This window comes from Pristiophorus japonicus, chromosome X (assembly GCF_044704955.1).
Source record: "Pristiophorus japonicus isolate sPriJap1 chromosome X, sPriJap1.hap1, whole genome shotgun sequence".
Taxonomy (NCBI): Eukaryota; Metazoa; Chordata; class Chondrichthyes; family Pristiophoridae; genus Pristiophorus; species Pristiophorus japonicus.
This window is the reverse complement of record NC_092010.1, coordinates 22352775-22377916: the sequence shown is the minus strand read 5'-3', so window position 1 is coordinate 22377916 and position 25142 is coordinate 22352775. Positions and strand designations below refer to the sequence as shown.

At 49.6% G+C, this 25142-nt stretch overlaps 1 protein-coding gene across 1 annotated transcript in view; it reads right to left on the bottom strand.

Moving 5' to 3' along the window:
• The window catches only part of tamalin (trafficking regulator and scaffold protein tamalin), a 39933-nt gene that overhangs the window by 4787 nt on the left and 10004 nt on the right, over positions 1 to 25142 (bottom strand). Inside the window, exons 2-6 of the mRNA XM_070869304.1 lie at positions 7893 to 7942; positions 7380 to 7434; positions 6873 to 6975; positions 3235 to 3328; positions 1752 to 1818 (exon numbers count right to left, since the gene is read on the bottom strand). Of these exons, the coding sequence (XP_070725405.1) occupies positions 1752 to 1818; positions 3235 to 3328; positions 6873 to 6975; positions 7380 to 7434; positions 7893 to 7942 (369 nt within the window). The remainder of the gene's footprint in view (positions 1 to 1751; positions 1819 to 3234; positions 3329 to 6872; positions 6976 to 7379; positions 7435 to 7892; positions 7943 to 25142) is intronic.

Sequence of the window (25142 nt, the reverse complement as noted above, 5' to 3'; positions counted from 1 at the left end):
TGTGATTGTTAAACCTTTGCTAATAAACCAACTAGTTCTTAATAGCAATATGTTGCTATGGATTCTTAAGCAAAGAAGCCATGAAGCAAATACATTACAATACCTATTCCTTCTATAAACCGCGGGCAATCCGGATCGATCATGGATTCTATTTTGCCCATTTAAAAGGTATTTACTACCTTTAGTGTCCAGTGAGGTCAGGTGTAGGGAGGCCGATGCAGAAGCGATCTACGTGAGCCTTTTTGCCGCATTTACACTGCCACCTTATGCTGCTGGTGGCCAATTTGAGACCAGTTCAGGAGATGGGCTTGACACACTGGCACACGGTGGGCAGGCCAGGGAATCTGACACCAAGCTGGACTCGTGCATCAATGTGCTCGCATGGTGACTCTATTTCATGTCGTCGTTAAGTGTCAAACACACTGAACCAACTCATTGCCGGTAGGTCACAGCAGAAGCTCAATGTTCTGATGGGAGATTGGAAGGCCCATAAGAAGGTGCAACTGCTCGTCAGTTAGCTGCATGGAGGTCCAGTTGCTTATACTGTACTGGTGAGTGCCACTGAAGAGGCGAGACCCAGCAGTCAACGGTGTAGTAAGGCCAAAGAGCTTCAAAGATCAGGAGGGATGGATCTTTCTGTACTTCAATAGGAAATCAAACAAAACTCCAGACCATCTATCTAACCTTCTATCCCTTGACCAGTTGGTGTGACATCGCCATGGTCCCCGCCCCCACATGGTCCACACAACACCCGATCATCTCTATCTGTACTTATCTCTACAACCCTCCATCTCACAGATAACAATCCAGCTTTTTTTTTAAATAAAAATGGTATCAATTGATGCACCAGAAATACTTTGGGGCTGAAATTGCCCCGCGCTGGATTTGCAGCGCATAATTGGAATTAGTGGGTCGAATTGTGCCATGCTAGAAACACTGGAGCCAGAGTGGATTTGCCCTCTTTTGCAGAAGAAAATGGTGGGGGTGGTAACCATGTCTTCTATTGGCGCTCGCGCGGCGTTACTCACATCACGGCGCCGCGTCGCAAGCCCTTCCCCCTTCCCTTAAAGGGGAAGGCCGCTGCGATCCGAGCAGCACATTCAGTGCTGCCCACTGGGCCACCAGGGAGGGTTTCGGCAGGGCCAGCGGCCTGGCACCCAAGAGCGGGTGCCAGGCTGCCCGTTGGTGGCCTGGCCGAACCAGTGGCCGCCACTGTCGGCCCGACTGATAAGTCGGCTGACATAAAAAAAGATGGTGGCCGTCACAGCGGTACCTCCCCTTTAAGGGCTGCCGGGGCACCACAGCTGCTCGCACCGAGGGGCCTTCGGTGGCATCGCCCCGTGCTGACCTCGCTCCCGCGGGGTAATTTCCCCCGCGGGACACAAAGCAGTCATCACGGGGGAGGAAAGGGGTTGGCGCGCACGGCCAGGACGACATCGGCGCAGCGCAGCACAAACGCGGCGATCCCCGGGGGCAAATCCGAGGGGGGAGCACTGTGTGCCCAGCACCCAGGCGAAAATCCTTTAGCGCACTATTAGCGCAGCCAGCGGCGGTAACGGGCCTTGCACAAAGGGGCAATTTTAATCGGGGAAATCGGTCTTCGGTGAGGGAGGGCTGGAATTGGTTCTAATCTCAGATCCTGCTCGAGGTATGTTAATTTGGCGTCTTCCAATTCTGCATTCGCAGCCCACCTTAAAATAAACAACGCTCCAAGGCCCAAAACACTGACGGCAGCCTTAACCGCAGCTTACCTTCAGGTACTGCAGTCTGGTTTCCAACTCGGCGCGTCTGATGGAGGTCCCGTACACAGTCTCCAGCCTGTCAGTGGGAATGTACGAGTTAAACACTGCAGTACAGACGGTCAAATTATTCGCTTTCTTCTCACGTCCACTTATTCCTTAGCGCTTTTCCAATCAGCGCTACCTCAATGCCCGTTAACCCACGGCTGTCCCCTACATGACGTGCCGCTCCCAGTTCTCTGCCAACACTGCTCTACGGCCAACCAATTAAGTGCGGAGGAATAACCTGGGTTGACATCGCAGACATTTCCTGCGTCCTGCCCCCCCTGCCCCTTCCCCGCCCCTCTGGGGAAATACTCTCCTGGCCCATCCCTCCCTCTGATGGTCGAGTTGATGACAAGAAATTTGCCATGTCACTCCCCAGTGGTTTAGTGAAGAGATCCTTCAGCCAGTGTGGTACTGAGGCACAAAGGCCATCAAAGCTCCTGGCCTGTGTGGAGTGATCCGAGCTGTAGTGGTCGTAGAGGCTTCAACTCTCTTGGGTTAGGGAGCGGGTGGACAATAAGCCAGGGTTCCCACTCTTTATCACTATCTGATGACTCCCTCCCCCGGTGGAAAATGCATATGTACAAATTTTGGATGAGGACATGAGGAGGCTTGGCTGAGATGGCCAAATAACCTGTCAACACTCATTCTTTAGGCTCACATATGAAGATTATCCTTGAAGGATTGCCATGGAAACTTACCTCAGCATGAGTGAGCATAAAAAGAAAAGACTTAGACTTATATACCGCTTTTCACGACCACCGGACGTCACAAAAATCGCTTTACAGCTAATGAAGTTCTTTTGGAGTGTAGTCACTGTTGTAATGTGAGAAACGCGGCAGCTAATTTGCGCACAGCAAGCTCCCGCACACAGCAATGTGATAATGACCAGATAATCTGTTTTTTGTTATGTTGCTTGAGGGATAAATATTGGCCAGGACACCAGGGAGAACTCCCCTGCTCTTCTTCGAAATAGTGCCATGGGATCTTTTACATCCACCTGAGAGGGCAGACGGGGCCTCGGTTTAATGTCTCATCCGAAAGACGGCACCTCCGACAGTGCAGCACTCCCTCAGTACTGCACTAAAGTGTCACCCTAGATTTATGTGCTCAAGTCCCTGGAGTGGGACTTGAACCCACAATCTGCCACCCACTGAGCCATGGCTCAAGAGCGGGGGGGGGGGGGAAAAGACAATTTGGAAACATAAAATACATTTTAACACTGATTAAGAAACACTGTGAATAAGGACCAATCGGAGCAACAGGCCGCCCCGAGACTCCATTTTGTGGCCTTGAGATACTGGCCTCCCTCCAGTCCCGTGCCTGCCTCGGACTTTGATTGAGCGAGCGGACAAAAAATAATTGCGGGTATTATTAAAGGAAGGAGGAGTACTCGGAAAACTACAACGGAAACCCACGCACTGCGTCACCGTTTCTGGTGTTCGAGTACCTCAGGCAATTTCCTGATGACTTGATCAGATCGACGATATCTCGGTGTCGGAATCCATCAACGGCTGTCGCATTGATGCTGGTGATGGTGTCACCTGGAAAGAGAGCACAGCTCTTTTGAGTCGCGAAGCAACCACAATTGGCAATGGCCTGCCGCTCAAAAATTGGTCATTGGTTGCCAGCACGGCAGATGAAGCACCTTCCTCCCACCTGTCTATCAAGACAGGAAATCTGCACGAGAAATGGAAAACGCATCAAGAGGAAGCCGTTTGAAGTGTGGTGCAGTTGAAGAGGCTAGGGGCAGTACCCAAAGGTGACCACAGTGATTGTATTGAGCGGAGTTGGAAAGTCGAATTTCCCAGTGTGGAACCAACCCATACAGACCGGGACGGTCCCAAGTGCAGCCCCCCTGTCTTCCAGTGCTCGTAGCGTGGGAAGCAATACAGACACAACTGGCCCCAGTATTCCTTGGGCTGGGCAGGACAGAATCACTATCCAGTGACCCCTGCTCATTAGATGTAAAAGAAAGACTTGCATTTATATAATACAACATTTAACAGAAAACGCTGGAAATACTCAGCGGGTCAGGCAGCATCTGTGGAGAGAGAAACAGAGTTAACGTTTCGGGTCGACGACCCTTCGTCAGAACTGGAGAGTGTTCGAAAAGAACAGATTCTTAAGGAGCACTGAAAGGGGGAGGGGAGGAATAGAGAGAAAGCAGGAAAAGGGTACTGAGGCGAATGATCAGCCACGATCTTATTGAATGGCGGTGCAGACTCGAAGGGACGAATGGCCTACTCCTGCACCTATTTTCTATGTTTCTATGAACAAAAGGGAAGGTCTGTGATCGGGTGGAAGCCAGGAGAGATTAGAGAGACAAAAGGGATGATGGGCCGACTTGAGATGGTATGACAGGAGGTTCGAAAAAGTTGAGTGTGTGAATGGCGGAATAATTATCAGCTGCCATGAAAAACAGAGAGAAAAAAAATACATAAGATCGGACAGTGGGGGGTGGAGGGGGGTGGGTTATGCAAAAAAAAGACGAGGAAAGGGAGCAAGATATGGGCGGGGGTTAATGTCTGAAATTGTTGAACTCGATGTTGAGTCCAGAAGGCTGTAAAGTGCCCAAACGAAAGATAAGGTGCTGTTCCTCGAGCTTACGTTGAGCTTCGTTGGAACAATGTAGGAGGTCGCGGGCAGAGAGGTCAGAGTGGGAGTGGAGCGAGGATTTAAAGTGACAGGCGACCGCTCAGGGTCACCCTTGCGTCCGTAACTGCTTTACAGCCAATGAAGTATATTTTGAGGTGCAGTCACTGTTGTAATGTAGGAATCGCGGCAGTCAATTTTCACACAGCAAGCTTCCACACACAGCAATGAGATAAATGACCAGATCATCTGTTTTTAAGTGTTGATTGGGGGATAAATATTGAACAGGACATCGGGGAGAACTCCCCTGCTCTTCTTTGAATAGTGCCGTGGGATCTTTTATATCCACCCGAGAGGGCAGACGGGGTCTCAGTCTAACAAATGTCAGGTCCAGCAGTGGGTTTGCTAAGTATCTCACTTGTACCAGAGACCATTTAGGACAATTGTGAGTTATCTGCTTAGCTTCATTTGCAGAGATCGTTATCACTGACCCGGATATATCTTCAGTCTATGACAGTTGGCTTTCTTACTGAGTGGAAACTTGATTATTAACAGATTTTAAGCTTGTGAATGCTGACAATTTATATTTATTTCTCACCACCCCCGCCCCCTTGGATTTTGTTTCCTCTCCTGGAGGTGCTGACTCAAGCTGGGTCACTGTTGCACAGTTTTGATCATCTCTAGCCAAGGCGTGTTGAGGTCCGACTGTGGTATCCCTGGGCAACGGAGATAGGCCAATGTCTGCCATCTTCCATCAGAATTCATGGCCCTGTTCTGGTGAAGGCTACCCACCTGAAGCGTCAAGTCGATCTCCCTGTTTCAGATGCTGACTGACTTATTCTGGGTTTCAAGCATGTTCTGTTTTTATATCACCACAAGATGCCCTTTGGTTATGGAATCACAGAGATTTCAGTACAGAACAAAGCCATTTGGCCCAATGTGGTGCTCGCTCCACCTTAGTTTTGGTCTCCTAATCTGAGGAAGGACATTCTTGCTATTGAGGGAGTGCAGCGAAGGTTCACCAGACTGATTCCCGGGATGACAGGACTGATATATGAAGAAAGACTGGACGACTAGGCTTATATTCACTGGAATTTAGAAGATTGAGAGGGGATCTCATAGAAGCATATAAAATTCTGACGGGACTGGACAGGTTAGATGCAGGAAGAATGTTCCCGATGTTGGGGAAGTCCAGAACCAGGGGTCACAGTTTAAGGATAAGGGGTAAGCCATTTAGGACCGAGATGAGTAGAAACTTTTTCACCCAGAGAATTGTGAACCTGTGGAATTCTCTGTGGAATTCTTGTTGAGGCCAGTTCGTTAGATATATTCAAAAGGGAGTTAGATGTGGCCCTTATGGCTAAAGGGATCAAGGGGTATGGAGAGAAAGCAGGAAAGGGATACTGAGGTTGAATGATCAGCCATGATCATATTGAATGGTGGTGCAGGCTCGAAGGGCCGAATGGCCTACTCCTGCACCTATTTTCTATGTTTCTATTAGAGCTACCTGCTGTAATCCCATTTCCCTATAATATTTATCTTCAAGTGTTTGGGCTGGATTTTCCACTCGTTGCCGCCTCTGTTTTCGCCCCGGAGGGACAGCAATGATGGTGGTGAGCTCTTCCAGGCGGGCAGCCAGCTTCCAGCGCCCCGCCGGGGTTCTCGGAGCCGGTTTCGAGGGGGCAGGGAGAATTGCCGCCCAGAAGAGGCGTAGAGGTCCATAGATCGCCCCCTGCTGGGACCGCCTGTGAAAGCGAACATTCCGAGCTCTAGTGGCCGCAGTGAGGTAATTAATGCTGACCTCAGGCAAGTGCGATTGTTTGGTTTTTTTGCGATTTATGTAGTGGTGGCGTGAGTTATGTATTGGGAATGCTGTACATAGAAACATAGAAAATAGGTGCAGGAGCAGGCCCTTCGGCCCTTCGAGCCTGCACCGCCATTCAATATGATCATGGCTGATCATGCAACTTTAGTACACCATTCCCGCTTTCTCTCCATACCCCTTGATCCCTTTAGCTGTAAGGGCCACATCTAACTCCCTTTTGAATATATCTAACGAACTGGCCTCAACAACTTTCTGCGGTAGGGAATTCCACAATTCTCTGAGTGAAGAAGTTTCTCCTCATCTCGGTCCTAAATGGCTTACCCCTTATCCTTAGACTGTGTCCCCTGGTTCTGGACTTCCCCAACATCGGGAACATTCTTCCTGCATCTAACCTGTCCAATCCTGTCAGAATTTTATATGTTTCTATGAGATCCCCTCTCATTCTTTTTGTGTGTTTTTTTTTCCAGGTTTTTTTCCTTCTCCCTAGGCCTCTCACAAAGTGCTCCCCGGCCAGCTCTTTATAGCTCGGGTGCATACATTACAATCATGTTCACCATATAGAGAACGACGACAGTGAGAGATATTTATTATACAAACAGAGGTTAGAAATGCTAGTTATGCATAGGGAGAGAGGTAGATTCACGAGTGTGGCCCTGCCTATTAGTTACCTTGTCTCAGTCCTCCGAGCTGTGCTGGGCTGTTTTCCCGGACCCGACACACAAATGTGCACATTTCCAGTGCGTTCTCATCTCGATGATGCAGGCCGTACGTCTGCAAACAACACAGAAAAATAAAAACATGCCTCGAGGAGAAAAAAATACCAGCAGATAAACCTGCAAAAACATGACTGAAGTCTGCTTTGGGTGCAATTGTTCAGTTCAGGGCGCAGATGGACTGGGATATGACGGAGGTGGTGACAGGGAAAAGGGAAGCGGGGGCGGGTGGGGCGGGCGGCGGGAGGCGGGGAGCAGGACGACAACAGTGTGGCTGTTTCACATAACAGCAACATCCACAGCAATTGGCCCTTCGTCGAGATAGCAACAAAGAGCAGCATTGGCTTCGGGAACTTCAGAGCAGGCCATTGCCAGTTCACCTGCTCTCCTCAGTGAACACACCAGGTACATTGAGGGGACTTAAACGGGAAAAGGAAGCCGGGAAAGTAAAATAAATCATACCTGAATTTCAAATCCAAAGGCTTCACCATCTTGTTTTTCTAAGGTAATAATCCTCCTTAAGACAAACAAACAAAAAATGAATACGATTTACGAGAGACTGTACACTTCTGCTTTTTAATGATATCTTTTTCTCCCTCCAAGTGCTCCCAAAGGCATGGACTCATGTTCAGGTACCATCCCACAGGCTTCAAAGCACCATTCCAGTCAGGCCCAAGCAGCCATTCTTCATACACGAGCCCCAGCAGGGAATATTGACAGGCTAGTCAATAGACAGGAGAAGCATTGCAATCGAGCCTTGCCAAAACATCCCACCGACGTGAGTCTTCCGCCAGGAGTCACTGGACGGTGATCAGAAGCAGAAGCCTCACTGACTGTAATGCTTCCCCCCAGCCAATGGCCACTGAGACCAATTGCAGTGCTCCTACGAGTGCTTACTCCTCCCAGATAAGGGGTCAACACTAGGAACCTTGCGAGACTGCAGTTAACAAAGAGATGAATAAAGGTGCTTCTTACCTTTCGTGTTCAGGAGAGTCGGTCAGCGTTTTCCATTTCATTAATGACCTCTACGAAAAAGAACAAGACAATTAGATTTCGCAATTAAAGCTGTATGAGGATTCTCCAGCCGTTATCCAATGGAATACAATTGGTATAAGAAATGCCTAGATCACCCTTTGACCTCGAGCGCAGTGAATGAACTGGTGCCTGTGTGTGAAAGCGTCAAGAGCTGGCTTGTGATTGACAGAAGGCCCTTAGATTATGCTACAGGATGTGCTAGACCACCGACACCAAACACGCACGCCTGACGTATCCTCTCCTAGTTATCTGACTGTTCCCTTCTTGTCGTGTCAGCCATGGCTCACTGGGTCCCACTCTCACCTCTGAGTCAGAAGATTGCTGTAAAGTCCTTACTCTACAGCATGAAACCACACGAGGCACATTCCAGGGACAAGGCCACTCTGTGACCTTAACTCTTTATTACAGGATTCCAGAAGTGATGACCCTGTGTGGGACTTCCCTTTTTATACCTGTGTGATTAGGTAAGGAGTGTCTCCCACAAGTTCACCCCCTGTGGTAACGGTATGCATCTAAGTTGAGTGTATACAGTAATACAGTGGTGTTACATTGTAGTTACAAACATGACATCACCTTCCCCACCCCCCCCTCCAAAGTCTTACTGGGATCATAGGTTTAGTCTTTTAGGTGGTCTACGCTCACTCGTGGAGCGCCGCAGTTGGGGCTCTGGTTGTTGGACACCGACGTGAGTGTCTGTCACCTGTAGTGATTCCGGCCTGTCCGGGCTGACCGCAGGGACTGTGCATTCCTCTGATTGCTCTTGTTGCTCGTTCACTGGCGGTAGTGTGAGCTCCATCTCATGGTCTTCTTCAGGTTCCTCCGTGTCCATGCTGAACCTTTTTTTTTTAAAACTTGGTCCAGGTGTTTACGGCATATCTGGCCATTGTTGAGTTTTACCACGATGACCCTATTCCCCTCTTTGTCAATTACAGTACCCTCAAGCCATTTGGGCCCCATGGCGTGATTGAGGACGAATACAGGATAATTTATTTCGATACATCTCCCCCTTGAGTTACGGTCATGGTACTCGTTTTGTGACTTGCGCTTGCCCTCAACTATGTCGGTCAGGACTGGGTGGATGAGGGACAACCGAGTTTTGAGTGTCCGTTTCATGGGTAGCTCTGCAGGCGGAACCCCCGCGAGCGAGTGCGGGCGGGATCTATAGGCCAGCAGGAGGCACGATAGGCGGCATTGTAGGGAGGGTCCTTGAATTCTGAGCATCCCTTGCTTAATGATTTGGACTGCCCGTTCCGCCTGGCCATTGGAGGCCGGCTTGAACGGCGCAGTCCTGACGTGGTTGATGCCATTGCCAGACATAAACTCCCGGAATTCATAGCTCGTGAAACATGGGCCATTACCACTAACCAGGATGTCCAGCAATCCATGGGTTGCAAAGATCGCACGCAGGCTTTCCATGGTGGTGGATGACGTGCATGAATTCAAAATAATGCACTCGATCCATTTCGAGTATGCATCTACACAATAAGGAACATCTTTCCCACGAACGGGCCCGCGTAGTCAACGTGAATGCGTGACCATGGCTTGGTGGGCCAGGGCCACGGGCTGAGCGGGGCCTCCCTGGGGGCATTACCCAGCTGGGCACAGGTCGTGCACCTGCGAACACAGTGTTCCAGGTCTGAATCAATTCCAGGCCACCAAACGTGTGACCGGGCAATGGCCTTCATCATCACAATGCCTGGGTGCTCGCTGTGGAGTTCCCTGATGAATGCCTCCCTGCTCTTCTGGAGCATGACTACCCGGTTGCCCCATAGTAGACAGTCGGCTTGGATGGAGAGCTCATCCATCCGTCTGTGGAATGGTCTGACCTCCTCAGGGCATGCTCCGTGTGCGGGCGCCCAATCCCCAGTCAGGACACATTTCTTAATCAGGGATAGGAGGGAATCTCTGTTTGTCCAGATTTTGATCTGGCGGGCAGTGATGGGGGAGCCTGCGCTGTCAAAGGCATCGACAGCCATGACCATCTCAGCGCTTTACTCAGCTGCCCCCTCAGTGGTGGCCAGTGGAAGCCTGCTGAGCGCGTCAGCACAGTTTTCAGTGCCGGGCCGGTGCTGGATGGAGTAGTCATAAGCAGCCAGCGTGAGAGCCTATCGCTGTATGCGAGCTGATGAGTTAGCATTGACAGCCTTGCTGTCTGACAACAGGGATGTTAATGGCTTGTGGTCTGTCTCTAATTCAAACTTCCTACCAAAAAGGTACTGATGCATTTTTTTTACACCATGGACACATGCAAGCGCTTCCTTCTCGACCATCCCATATCCCCGTTCTGCTTGAGAGAGCGACCTGGAGGCATAAGCCACAGGTTGTAGCTGACCCTCAGCATTATCCTGCTGCAACACGCACCCAATCCCAAAGGACGATGCATCACATGTCAGAACTAAACGTTTACAGGGGTCGTACAGGGTCAACAACTTGTTTGAACAAAGTAGGTTTCGCGCCCGATCAAAAGCCCATTCCTGACAACCCCCCCAAAACCAATCATAACCCTTACACAGGAGCATGTGTAGCGGCTCCAACAACGTGCTCAAGTTCGGCAGAAAGTTCCCGAAATAGTTCAACAGTCCCAGGAATGAACGCAGCTCCAATGTGTTGCAGGGCCTGGGTGCTCATCGAATTGCCTCTGTTTTGGATTCGGTGGGACGAATCCCATCTGCAGCTACCCTCCTGCCCAGAAACTCAACCTCGGGTGCTAAAAACATGCATTTAGACAAGAAGTCTACCCGGTCCAGTCGGCGTAGCATTTCCTCCAGGTTGTGGATGTGTTCCTCGGTGTCTCGACCCGTGATGAGGATGTCGTCCTGGAATACGATCGTTCCCGGAATGGATTTGAGCAGGCTTTCCATGTTACGTTGAAAAATCGCGGCCGCTGATCGAATGCCAAATGGGCACCTGTTATACGCAAACAGTCCCTTCGACGGCCAGTTCCTGGGTCATATAGGCTGATGTGAGGTCCAACTTGGTGAACAGCTTGCCGCCTGCCAGCATGGCAAAGAGGTCCTCCGCTCTTGGGAGTAGGTATTGCTCTTGTAGGGACACCCGATTGATGGTGGCCTTGTAGTCGCCACAGATCCTGACAGAGCCATCCTCTTTTAGAACGGGAACGATGGGGCTCGCCCAATCACTGAATTCAACAGGCGAGATGATGCCCTCTCGCAACAGCTGATCCAATTCGCTCTCGATCTTTTCCTGCATCACATACTGCACAGCTCTGGCTTTGTGGTGCACTGGCCTGGCGTCCGGGGTGATGTGTATCACTACTTTAGTGCCTTTGAAAGTCCCGATGCCCAGTTAGAATAGCGACTTGAATTATTGTAGGACTTGTGAGCACGAACTTCGCTCCACCGAAGACATTGCGTGAACATTCCCCCATTTCTAGTTCATCTCGGCTAACCAGCTTCTCCCAAACAGTGCGGGACCGTTGCCCGGGACAATCCAGAGTGGCAGCCGGTTCACTAACCCATTGTGTGTGATAGCCATCATTGCACTGCCTAGCACCAGAATGATTTCTTTGGTGTAAGTCCGTAATTGTGTCTCAATACGTTATAATTTGGGTCTACTGGCTTTGAGTGGCCATAGCTTCTCAAATTGCTGAACGTCCATGAGTGACTGGCTGACCCCAGTGTCCAGCTCCATGTGTACTGGGATGCCGTTCAACAAAACCCTCATCATTGGTGGCGTTTTGGTGTATGAACTGTGAATATTCACCACATGGACCCGCTGAACCTCAGCGTCCATCGATTTGCCCCAAAGGTCATCCTGCCTCACAGAACCCTCTTCTGGTCCATCTGCCTCATATATTAGTCTGGTTGCAGGTTTTCTGCACATTCGAGCTAAATGGCCACTGAGATTTCAGTTTCTGCAGACAAACTGTTGAAATCTGCAAGATCTAGCTGAGTGTTTTCCCCCACACCTCCAGCATGAGTTAAAGTTTCCATTGGCCAGGCATTCCGCGCTGACTGTCCCTTTGACTGCTCTCAAGTATCCTATTAGTGGGTGTCAATGGCCCCATCCCGGGCCGCATTGTCCACTGTGATGGCGTGAATGTCCGTTCAGCCTGCCATTGTCTCTGTTGAAGTCCTGCTCTGGGGTCTATTACTGCCTGGTAAATGTCGGACTGCCCCTGCCTGCCTGCGGGGCTCTGAGCAGCATTGATGATGTTGACTCCCTGATCCATCGCTGTGTTAGAGGCAGAATTGCGCGCGTAAATCATTTTCATCTCTTCTTTCCCCGCCATGAAAGTTTGAGCTAACAACGCTGCCACTTCCAAGGTAAAGTCCTTGGTCTCAATTAACTTGCGAAAAATTCCTGCATGACCGATACCCTCGATAAAGTCGTCCCTTAGCATCTCCCCCCTGCAGGCGTCTGTGAACTTAGAGGCTGGCCAAACGCCGGAGGTCCGCTACAAAGTCCGGTATGCTCTGTCCTTCACGATGTTGGTGGGTGTAGAATCTGTGTCGAGCCATGTGTATGCTGCTTGCCAGTTTGAGGTGGTCCCCGATTAATTTGCTAAGCTCTTCAAAGGTTTTGTCCGACGGCTTTTCGGGTGCCAGTAAGTCCTTCATGAGCGCATAAGTCTTTGGCCTGCAGCTGGTCAGGAGATGAGTCGCTTGTCGGCCGCTGCATCCCCCAGCCAGTCTTTCGTGACGAAGCTTTGCTGAAGCCTCTCGACAAAATCGTCCCAGTCTTCCCCAACACAGTACCATTCCTCTGTGCTGCTGGTGGCCATTCTCGTGGGTCGTGAATTCCCGTTTCTCGTCGCCAATGTAAAGTCCTTACTCTACAGTATGAAACCACACGAGGCAGATTCCAGGGACAAGGCCACTCTGTGACCTTAACTCTTTATCACAGGACTCCAGAAGTGATGACCCTGCGTGGGACCTCCCTTTATATACCTGTGTGGTCAGGTAAGGAGTGTCTCCCACAAGTTCACCCCCTGTGGTCAAGGTGTGCATCTAAGTTGAGTATATACAGTAATATAGTGGTGTTACATTGTGGTTGCATACATGACAGTTGCAAGTTCAAGTCCCAAGCCAGAGACTTGAGCCCAAATATCTAGGCCGACACTCCAGTGCAGTGCAGCACTGTCGTTGGTACCGTCTTTCAGATGAGACATTAAACCGAGGTCCTGTCTGCTATCTCAGGTAAACATAAAAGATCCCATGGCACTATTTAGAAGAGCAGAGGAGTTATCCCTGCTTGCCAATATTTACCCCTCAATCAGAATCACTATAAACACATTATCTGGTCATTATCACGTTGTTGTTTGTGGGAGCTTGCTGTGCATAAATTGGCTGCTGCGTTTCCCATATTACAACAGTGACTACACTTCAAAAGTACTTCATTGGTTTTAAAGCACTTTGAGACGTCCTGAGGTTGTGAAAGGCGCTATAGAAATGCAAGTCTTTCTTTCTACCTATATTCCCCTCCTCTGGCCTTAACCCATTTATATTAGACAAAGCCACGCCTTTTCTGAAGCAGCACAGGGAGGGATTTCAGATGAATTTAAAGTTAGTAGCGAATGTTATCCCACAGTGTCATCTCAGGAATATTAGGGGTCAAATTCATCTCCAGCGGAATCGCATTGTCAGCTCGGTTTACACTATGCCTGGTTTTCTTTTCCATTGAGGTCACAAGCTCCTCAGAGATGTTTTGCCCTGTGTCATGTTTGCTTTCGTTGCTTGGGTTATCTCTGGTTTGTTGTTTAGGTTTTCACTCAAATATTGATCCCTCCCCTCATCCCTGGTGAAATAACTTCTACTGATTACTCCCACATCCTCACTTATTAACCTGCGCAATTAATTTATTCACCAGAAAAAGGAATAGACGGATATGCTGAGAGGGGCAATGTATTTGCTTCATGGGTTCTTTGCTTAAGAATTCATTGTAACACATTGCTTTTAAGAACTAGTTGGTTTATTAGCAAAGGTTTAACAATCACACTACACATTACCAGTTCATCCACCAGGCTCACAACCACCTGCCTCATCGTGGATCCCCTAAACCCAACTGGCTGGGGTTTTATTGAGTCTTGTGAACATCACATGACTGGCTAAGCCACTCATAATGCAACAGCTCTACCACTCTTTTTGCAAAACAAAATTAAACAGTTAAATCAAGTGCCCCCTGATCTGGGGGACACTCCAAACATTTTTCAAGGCCCTTTTTTTGTATTTTTTTTTCTTTTTTTGTGGTTTTTTTTGGGCACTAAATTTTATAAGTGCTCCCTATAAAAGGGGAGGGGGAACACTAAAACCCGGCAATAAAAACGAATTAAACTTTAAAACATATAAAATCAAATTAAAATTTGGTTGCCGGGGGTGATGATGCACCCACCTCTCACGGAAGGCCGCGAGCGTACCGGTGGACACCGTGTGCTCCATCTCCAGGGACACCCTGGCTCGGATGTACGCACGGAAGAGAGGCAGGCAGTCGGGCTGAACGATCCCCATGACCGCCCGCTGCCTGGACCGGCTGATGGCCCCCCTGGCCGTGCCCAGGAGCAGTCCTACGAGGAGGCCTTCGGACCTACCCGCTCCCCTCCGCACAGGGTGCCCAAAGATCAGGAGTGTGGGACTGAAGTGCAGCCAGAATTTGAGGAGCAGCCCCTTCAACAGCTCGACAAACCTGTGAGCATGCTCACTGGTGCATACATTACAATAGGGTTTGATGTGGTAGAGCGGGCCAGGGATCAAAATTAAGACCTTCTTATTCGATGTGTCTCAATTGCTACCCGTGTAGATCTGCTGGGCCACTGGGGAAGCTGTAACTAGCCCTTGAACCACATCACAGGGTTAGGGTTGCTAGCTCTGCTTGGAAATATTCTTGGAGGTATCATCACATGACCCTCCCGCCTCCAACCACCCCGCCCCCACCATTTTGTCGCCACATGTCCATCCTCACGGGACCCCGCCTTCCCACGGCCTATTGCAGAGCGAACAGAATCTTTGTTGCCCCACTGGATGATTCTTGACGGTCAAACAGCCTTTTTTCCTCACATCTCCAACATTTGTGTAACTCATAAAGGAAGGTGTGCAAAGTAAATTGGGGGCGGGCGGGGAAGTTAAATCTTTAAATCCTGGAGACTCCAGAACATCTCTGGGGTTAATCCATCAAAGGCAATGGCTGGGCCTTTAAGGATCACAAGTCAGATCTCCACAGTAAATCTGCCCTTATCTTTTCACAGGAAATTCTTTAGCTCCTTCGTCAGCTCAATGTGCTTCCTGGACATGTCTCAGGTCTGGCACCAAGCTCTGGCTAAAGGGACTTTCTATACAGTCAAACTCTGCTCTATATTTGTTTTAAGGAATGCAAGCATTTTATTAATAGTCTCGACTGTGCATGGGGCCTGGTCGCTCCAGTGGTTGAGTGGCGGCTTTCGTCTTCAGGAGGGGCTGGCGTTTGAGTTTGGCCGTGACAGATACTCGGGCTCGAATCGGCACCTTCAGCGAGTTTCATGAGGGCACCATGTGGTTACGTCACTCGGCTGTACAGAGCTGAGCCAGTCAGCCTCGTGCTGGAGTTGAGAATTCAGGTGTTGGAGCCGGCCCTCCTCCTCTAGGCCAGGCAGAGCAAACGCAAGGTCAGGCCGGGAACTCGATCTTGACCTTTGCCCAGCGCTCCCCGACCGAAAGCTGTGCGGGAGTGTTGGGGGGCGAGGTCCAGATGGAGCTGGGGCTTCGATGCCTCCCTGTCCGAATAACCCGCTGCCACTCGTTTTCAGGGTTCCCACATTGCAGAATGGCCAGTTTGGCGAGGGCAACCGGCCCTTGTGGCATCAGAGCCCAGCTCAAGGCAATGCCTTCAGGGGGAGAGGGCAGATAGCTGATGCCAGCATGAAATGCCATTGAATGTACAGCACAGAAACGGGCCACTTGCCCCAACTGGTCCATGCCGGTATTTATGCTCCACACCCCACCTTTTATTCCTTTCTCCCTCATGTATTTATGTAGCTTCCCCTTAAGTCCATCTAAACTATTCACCTCAACCCCTCCCTATGGGAGCGAGTTCCACATTCTCACCGCTCTCTGGGTAAAGCTCCTGAATTCCCTGTTGGATTTATTCGTGAAAGATTACAAATGAAATGCAAACTAATTTGATATGATTATGACTGCAATGCTGTTGAAAAGTCTCGTTCGAACCCATAATCATCTACAAGCACTGCTTTCAAATGCAGTAAGTTGGAGAAACTTGTGCTCTTTCCTCTCTGAGATTTGACGAGCAAACAAAATTAAAGATCCACAAACAATGTTTTTTCGATCATTTGCACATCAGGACTTGGCAACACTCATTTTCTTTCGCCACACTTCATCAGGGCACTGAGCAGAGGTCATGTGCTCAAATGCCAAACAACGCCTTTCCAAGACATGATACAAGAACATAAGAAATAGGAGCAGGAGTCGGCCATTTGGCCCCTCGAGCCTGCTCTGCCATTTAATAAGATCATGGCTGATCTGATCATGGGCTCAGTTCCACTTCCCTGCCCGCTCCCCATAACCCTTCACTTCCTTATCACTCAAAAATCAGTCTATCTCCGCCTTAAATATATTCAGTGACCCAGCCTCCACAGCTCTCTGGGGCAGAGAATTCCAAAGATTCACGACCCTCAGAGAAGAAGTTCCTCCTCATCTCAGTTTTAAATGGGCGACTCCTTATTCTGAAACTCTGACCCCTAGTTCTAGATTCTTCCCTATCAGTGAAAACATCCTCTCTGCATTTACGCTGTCAAGCCCCTTCATAACCTTATACGTTTTAATACAATCAACTCTCATTCTTTCAAACTCCAATGAATATAGGCCCCAACCTGCTCAACCATTCTTCATAAGTCAACCCCCTCATCTCAGGAATCAACCGAGTGAACCTTCTCTGAACAGCCTCAAGTGCAAGTATATCCCTCCTTAAATACGGAGACCAAAACTGTACGCAGTACTCCAGGTGTGGCCTCACCAATACCCTGTACAGTTGTAGCAGGACTGCTCTGCTTTTATACTCCAGCCCCCTTGCAATAAAGGCCAACATCCCATTTGCCGAGTTAAGCTGCTGAGTTAAGAGGGAACGAGTTACTCGTCAGTCACTGCCTGGCCAGTGCATTGCATGTCAGCGTTGCTTTTGTCTGAATCAATGAGCCAGGACACTGCGAACCATCTACGTCTTTTGCCCAGAGTAGCGATGCTGTGCTGGTGAGCGATTAGCTGAACGTCGTTTGTCCAGCTGTCAGTGTGCATGGGTGCCAACAGCTGGAGAAACAGTACGTGGCACCTGTACCAACAAGTCGAATGAGTTTCAGGAGCTCCCCAAATGGTGCCCTCGTCAGAGTGGCCACTCACCATGTGCAAGCCGAGAAAACGAGCATCGGCAGATTATTCAGATCCAAGAGGCACGAGAGCCCACCTCCTAAACAAAGTGGTGCAGAAGCCCTGGCACAATATACGCGGTGTCCATTCTGCTGTGTGCATCGCATCTGCTGCACCAGTCAAACTGGCAGAGGCCACTCCACTCGCAGGGCTGTTGCCCGAGACGCGAGACAAAAGACCATCCAACGGCGGGAGATAGCAATCCAGAGCGGGGCACCCTGGCTGATACATTTCCTGTCCCTAGCCCACGAGTGCCTTGACCAATTACGGCACTTCCTATTGCAGCCCCCAGTGGAGACCAGTTAACTCAGAGCAGACGGGCCTGTCTGGCTCACGACTGCGCCCAGCAGCGCCATCGGCAATGTTTTTTTTTTTATAAAAGTGGCCTGTTTTAATTCAGCACAGACCTTTAAGCTATTCGCTCACCATATGCAGCAAACATGTTGTAGCTGGAGGCTGCAATGACAAATTGCCAGTCATCTTCAAAGGAGAATGCGAGGGAATGTAATTGCTGTTTATTCCAGTGGCAGCATTCCATCTATATGGTGAAGAGCTTAACATCGAGAAGAAAAACCCCCAGGTCCATCGACAAGGTCTCTGATTAACCCTCTCAGTCGTGAGTCAGGCCAGAGGCGGAGGAACATTTGGCCTGTTCCTTTGATGCACTGATTCGGATCTCTGGGCACCAATTTCAATCTTGATGGGAAGTTGTATTTATTGTTTTGTAATCAAGTTACTCTGTTCACTTTTCTACAGGTTCAGCCATGCCCTGATGTGGGGGGACCCTCCATTGACTTAATTCAGAAAAATACCACAGCTCCCCCATTTGGATCTCCAAATTCCAAACCCTGACATGACAAGAACAACAACTTGCATTTATACAGCGCCTGTAATGTCGGAAAACGTTCCAAGGAGCGTGTCCAAAAAAAAATTGACACTCAGCTACGTAAGTAGAAATTAGGGCAGGTGATCAATAGCTGGGTCAGAGAGGTAGGTATTAAGGAGCGTCTTAAAAGGAGGAAAGAGAGGTAGAGAGGCGGAGAGGTTCAGGGAGGGAGTTCCAGAGCTTGGGGCCCAGGCAGCTGAAGGCACGGCCACCAATGGTTGAGCGATTAGAATTAAGGATGCTCAGGAGGGCAGAATTAGAGGAGCACAGAGATCTGAGGGCTGGAGGAGGTTACAGAGATAGGCCAGGGGTGAGGCCATGGAGGGATTTGAACATAAGGATGAGAACATCAGTGTACGGGCATTTAATGTGTTTGTGTGATATTCCTCTTTCCGCTATTTTAATACTGTAGAGGCGAACTTCTGCATCAAGATAGTAGACAAAGGAATTTCAGCAAAATGCGTCAGGAGTCCCTATGCTAATATTGCAGAGTTCTATTTCGGCAGAGCTCAATGCTGAGTCACCCACACTCCTGCAAGGGCCCATTGTTCAATGGTCAAGCCAGTCTATTCCCCCGGTGTTTGACATAAGCCTACAGACCAGGAGCCGATGAGGTTTTGTTGCAGTCGGGGTGGTATGATTGGCCTTAGCACCCAGAGGAAAGCGAGGGAAGGGGTGGAAAGTGGTCAGTGTTCCTGATCACTATCCAATGACCTCTGCTAACAAACACAAAAAAAGCACCTGGTCAAATGTGAGGCGAGGACAGGATTGGGATCAGCTGTGACGCCCTCGGTAGCTGAATAGTTGGTCGGCACTCACCCGTCACAGGTGACACCTGAAGAATGGCGGCTTGGCTAAGGTGCCAGATAGTGTCTGGTGCCCATACAGCTGTACCCTGGCACGAGTCAGAAATGTCAGGAGAACAGGTTGACGCAATAGGCACACTTATGCTGCCACCAGTACACCGCAACAGGCTACAGCTCTGCCAATACTGGCCTCACTTCTCCTTTGGCACAGGCGCACTGAAAAAATACCAAACTGGCACCAGCATCAAAGGGGCAGTATAACACTAACTGGCTGCACCTTGGACAAGATTAGCCTCGCCCTCTCCAGACAGGGCCACAGGACATGCTCTCCTGGGTCCTAAAGTCCACCTATGCCAGTTGCAATTGCAGGAAACTAACTGCATATAGCGAACAAAAACTCCCTCCTATAACTGACTGCCTTTGGTACTACAATTGAAATGAATTAATACTTTAAAAATATATAATTGAAAGAGATTCAATCACAAACAGTGACTGGGAACATTGGGATTAAAGGCACCACCAAGCCCCAGTCAACCTCATGGACAAAATAATGGAAGATTAACAGGTAGGAATTTACTTACAGGAGGAATGCCTTTCCTATTCATTATCATGCTATGTGGCTTAGAGCATGACAATTATTCAATTCAGTGTACAGATCTCAGAGTACGGGGGAGAAATTCGGTGTGTTTGCCCCTCTCGGGGGCACTAACAGGGCGGCAGTGGTAACCGGTAGCGCCCTGCCCCGACCGGCAGCGCACTGGGCCGCTGCACCGGCGAGGACACCGTCATCACCGTGCGCAGCGACCCGTTTTTCGCACCGGAGCGAAGGTGCGCTGGCGCCCCGTGAAGCTGCGCCGCGACAGCTTCACGGGACGCGTACCAGGCTGTGGGCCGCTCGCGGGGCAAAAATTAAAGGGGAGGTACGGCGGTCACAAAAAAATGGCCGACTTAGGGCCCTCTTGATTGTAGATCGCGATGGTCTGTGCCGCGATCTCGCAGCCCGGCGCGCCGCTTGTGAGCCGGGCCGCTGCCATGGTACCCCGCTCCCCGGTGGCCCAGCGATGGCCCCGTCTCTCGCCCGCAGAGTCCGAGGCTTTAATGCAAGGGATGGCCCAGTCTTCCCGCCAGGGCACAGTGCTGAAAACATCGCGTCCGTTTGCACCCCAGCACCGAGTTCCGCTCCCGACAGGAGCTGCAGCATGAGATTTTGCGCTGCAGTTCCTCTCGGGGGCGGTAAGCCCAATATAGATCGCAGGGCGGGATGGGACTTCCGCGCTCGTTCAGGAACTCCCACATCGCGGCAGTAATGGGGCGGTACCAAATTTCGCCCCCTCTGTTTTTTTTTTTTTTTAAAAGCCTTTCTGAAGACAATTCATCCTCGCCCCAAAGAACTCCTTCCCAAAGCTAGGAGTCTCTTTCGGCCAGCAAATAGCAGCTCCTTTGTATATTATAGGGTGCCTTTATATTATAGGAGCGCAGTCAACAGGCAGGCCGGTTCAAGTGCCCGTCGGTCAGTCGCACTCCACAGTATAAATGCCCCCATGCCCGAGAAGCCGAGGGCATTGTAGACCCATAAAAGTGCCCATCCCCGATTGTGTCTTTGGGATAATGAGGGGGCTATATTGCCCCTTTTTATGGCGAAGTTAGCGCCTCCGGGGGCGGTAACGGGGCGCAAGGTAGTGCCCGCGGTTAGCGCCCGGGCTGCCGCACAACCGGCGATGACATCATCACTGTGCGCAACGATCCCTCACCGCCCCACGCCGACCCCTTAACGCCCCGCGGGGACAATTGCTACACGGGTCGCGGGCGGATGTCACAGAGCATCCGCGTAACACTGAACCTTTTGCCCCATAGCGCCCCGGGACCCGCCCCTAAAGGAAGTGGAATGCGGGAGATTACGCTCTGCTTTCATTGAGGGGCGGCAAGGGCAATTCCGCGTCGGGGGGGGGGGGGAGGGGCGGGACTTCTGCATCAGGCGGTAAATGTCCCGGCCCCGGAAGGTTACCGCCACCAAACGGGGTGCAGGGCAATTTCGCCCCCAAGGTGTTTCACAACTTGCATTTCTATGGCGCCTTTAACATAAACATCCCAAGACGCTTCACAGGTGCGTTTTCAAACAACAATTGACACCAAGCCACATAAGGAGAAATTAGAGCAAGTGACCAAAAGCTTAGTCAAACAGATAGTTTTTAAGAAGTGCCTTAAAGTATGAGAGAGGGGTAGTGAGGTGGAGAGGTTTAGGTAGGGAATTCCAGAGCTTAGGGCCCAGACAGCTGAAGTCACAGCTGACAATGGTGGGGTGAATGAAGTGGGGGCTGAACAAGAGGTCAGAATTGGTGATGCGCCGAGATGTTTTAGGGCTGGAGGAGATTACAGAGATAGGGAGGGGGGGGGTTGGCGAGGACATGGAGAGAATGTTAAAATCAAGGCGTTGCCGGACCGGGAGCCAATTTAGGTCAGTGAGCACAGGGGTGATGGGTGAACGCTTAAGTGATGTAAACATAGGCAGCTGGCCACATGCATTTACACTGTTCGCGTTATTGGATCACTGCACTCCACAGCAGAGCCCAGTGCCACTGGCACCTGACTGTAAGGGGGAGAGTGACTCAGAGTTTGCTCTCCCTGGACAGGAAACAAACAGTCGAGCAACACAAGAGGCACCTAAAGTGAAGGCGGTTCTAATGGATAGAGTCATAGAAATACGTGCTGAGGGACGCACTAAAGATTGGTGCAGTCGCCGCAAAGGCACGATGGGGAAGAACCACAGTTTAAGGCCCTTCCGCCACAGTAAACCCAGGGGATAGAACCAGACCCCCCTCGGGCTGTACTTGTTAATCTGCTTGTATACATAGAGCACCATGTACCGAAAAATACCTGTTTTGTGCCATGTATAATGAAAGTCTCTGCACTGTCTAGTAACTGGTAAAGAAATGTAAATGTATTCCCATCCGTTTAGTGTACTGCTTTCATCTGCATAGTGCTACATGTAACGTGATTCGTGATCGGTATTGAAATGTATCCTAGAATGTAATGTAAATCTGTTCTCATCTGCTCCATGTAATACCCTCATTTACACAGGACTACATGTAACGTGATTTACGGATTGTACTAAATTGTACCTTGAAATGAAATGCACGCTAGTACATTGTATGGAACTGCTGTCAGCATCCAAACCAATTGTATAGAATTGCTGATCGCAAGGTACTGAACTATTTTCCAATGTATTGTGAAAATTTTACTTGAATAAAGTATATTTTTGGGTACAAAAAGGTTCTAATGGATTGAATCAGGCAATGCGATCCCATAATTGTGCAATCTCATTATAATGTGTGCACCGGTGAGTATGCTCACAGGTTGGTAGAGCTGTTGAGTTGTGAGTCACGTGATGTTCACAAGACTCAATAAAATCCCAGCCAGTTGGGTTCGGGGGATCCACGATGGGGCAGGTGGTTGTGAGCCTGGTGGATGAACTGGTAATGTGTAGTGTGATTGTTAAACCTTTGCTAATAAACCAACTAGTTCTTAATAGCAAAGTGTTGCTATGAATTCTTAAACAAAGAACCCATGAAGCAAATACATTACAAAATGTAATTCAAAACTATCACCACACTGTAATCCAGTGGCCCTGACATAAGAAATAGGAGCAGGAGTAGGCCATTTGGCCCCTCGAGCCTGCTCCGCCATTTAATAAGATCATGGCTGATCTGATCATGGACTCAGCTCCATTTCCCTGCCCGCTCCCCATAACCCTTTACTCCCTTATCGCTCAAAAATCTGTCAATCTCCGCCTTAAATATATTCAATGACCCAGCCTCCTTTGTGGATGTTGAGGATTTGTGTGTGTGGATTGCAGGCACATTTCATCAGTTTCATCGCAGTCCACGGCCCTGGTGGATGTCATCCCCGATTGGTTGGGAGTGAGGGAATGATTTATAATATCATAAATGCTGCTGCTTCTGGTTTCCATTAGATTTTATTTTAACTGGCAGCAGATTGAAATCGGCACATTAAAGCGCTTCTCCCTCATGAAGAGCCAACTAAAAGCCAAAGCAATTTCCTCATTCCTAGGTTTCCAGACAAAACTGCCCCTCACGCCAACACCCCCCCACCCCCCCACCACAAAGTCTCCCAACCAAATGCATCTTCTTTCTGATCTCGATCATGGCCAGATCTGTCTGCATGCTCTTACTCCCCATGCACTATTTAAACTTGTAGTGCCCGTTTCCATTTGTGGCACGCTTGCAGCCCAGTCATGCTGACTGTAGAATCAGCAGGGAACTATTTTTCTTTTTAAGTCCGGATTCGGAGCAAAACGACGTGGAGCGCATCCGATTCACATCAGACTAGAACAAACACCCACTGTAAATCGGCAGACTGTCACCAGCGTGCGTCACCGATGACCTGTAACAAATGGGAGTGGTGTGCGCGTGTGTGGATGGGGTTGGCAGCAGGTGCAGGGCTTTTAGCCTTCTTGCTGAGAGAACGTCCCCACCCAGTGGCACTGAAACGACTGCCAGCTCTGTGGGCAGTTAGCTGATCTCAGCTAATGAGCGTAGGACGCTTAAAAACTGACCCCGGGTTAGGGACAGCGGGCACGAGAAAAAAAAAAATCACACACTTTGCAAAAAATTGCCTGCAAGTCTGACTCAGTCATGTCTCACGAGCTCGCCTCTGCTGCAGCAGCACTTCCCTATTTTCGACTCGGTGGTAATTCAGTGAATTCTGGAGATGTGCGGAAGTTCAGTTGCATCGACTGCTGCTGCTGGAGAAGGTGCAGAACATGCACGCCTCAGATAGTCCACGCTGCATGATTCGGCAGAATCCACAGTCCCCAAGTGTAATGTATGCATTACATGTTGTAGAGGGCGGTCGAGGGGGTCATTCAGCCTGACTGCCTGCCTCTCTTCCGCGGTTACATCCGAGCCAGGGTGTCCCTGGAGATGGAGCACACGGTGTCCACCAGTACGCACGCGGCCTTCCGCGAGAGGTGGGCGCCGAAGGGAGTGGAGTGCATCATCACCCCCGGCAGCCAAATTTTAATTTGATTGTTTAAAGTTTACTTCAAATGTTATTGTTAATTTATGTGTTCTAGTGTCCCTTTAATAAAGGGGCATTCAGCTTTATCTGTTAACCAAAATAGTTGTAGAGCTGTTGCATTGTGAGGGGCTTAGCCAGTCACATGATGTTCTCAAGACTCAATAAAACCCCAGCCAGTTGGGTCTTGTTAATCCTCGATGAGGTATGCAGTTGTGAGCCGAGTGGATGAACTGGTAATGTGTCGTGTGATTGTTAAACCTTTGTTAATAAAACCAACTAGTTCTCAATGGTAATGTGTTGCTATGAATACTTAAGCAAAGAACCCATGAAGCAAATACATTACACCCGGTTCATGCGATTGTGGGGAGCTTTCTATTCAAACATCTCCACACTTCCTGAACTGTAAAGATGGGAGCAGGGCCGCAAGCACAAGGAATCCTGCTCACTTCGATTATGTTAAAGCAACTGTTGCCTCCATTTTACACTGTGCTGTAGATATTGAGGTCATTCCAATTCTTGTGAACTTGTGTGCTTAGCAATGGAATGGAACTCTTCCCATTTCAAGCACCCAGTGTCTCTTGCACTCCCAGATCAGGTGCAGCAGATAAACGCAAAGCAAGTCTGCCTCTACTTTGTCCCAAAAATGTGCCCGAGCCCCAAGCTCAAAGAGAGCTTCCAACTGTGCCAGTGTGACTTTTTCCATTTCTAGTGTCAGCCATCTTCATGGCCTCTTTGCCTGAGATTGCCAGTTACTGGTAGGTTAGACAGTGGGGTGGGAGTTAAGTCCTGTGATGGAAACTGACTAGCCAAACTCACTTCAGATAGGAGACTTTCATCCTAATCGGTATGAGCTGGATCCAAACCCAGGTTCCAGAGGCGACGGGGCAGTGTGTGCCAGCTCATTACAGTACCTAGTCTGCGCACCGCATGGAACTTGAAGGTGTGAAAATGATAGTGTTCTGGAATGAATGGGAAAATGGCACATTGTCCTCCAAACAGACCGGAGACCATGGTCGTTTGTCTCTTCTGCTCATGTGGTTCGGTTGCCCATCCCAAACACGGATACAGTACTGCTGATGCTCGTGGGTGCACC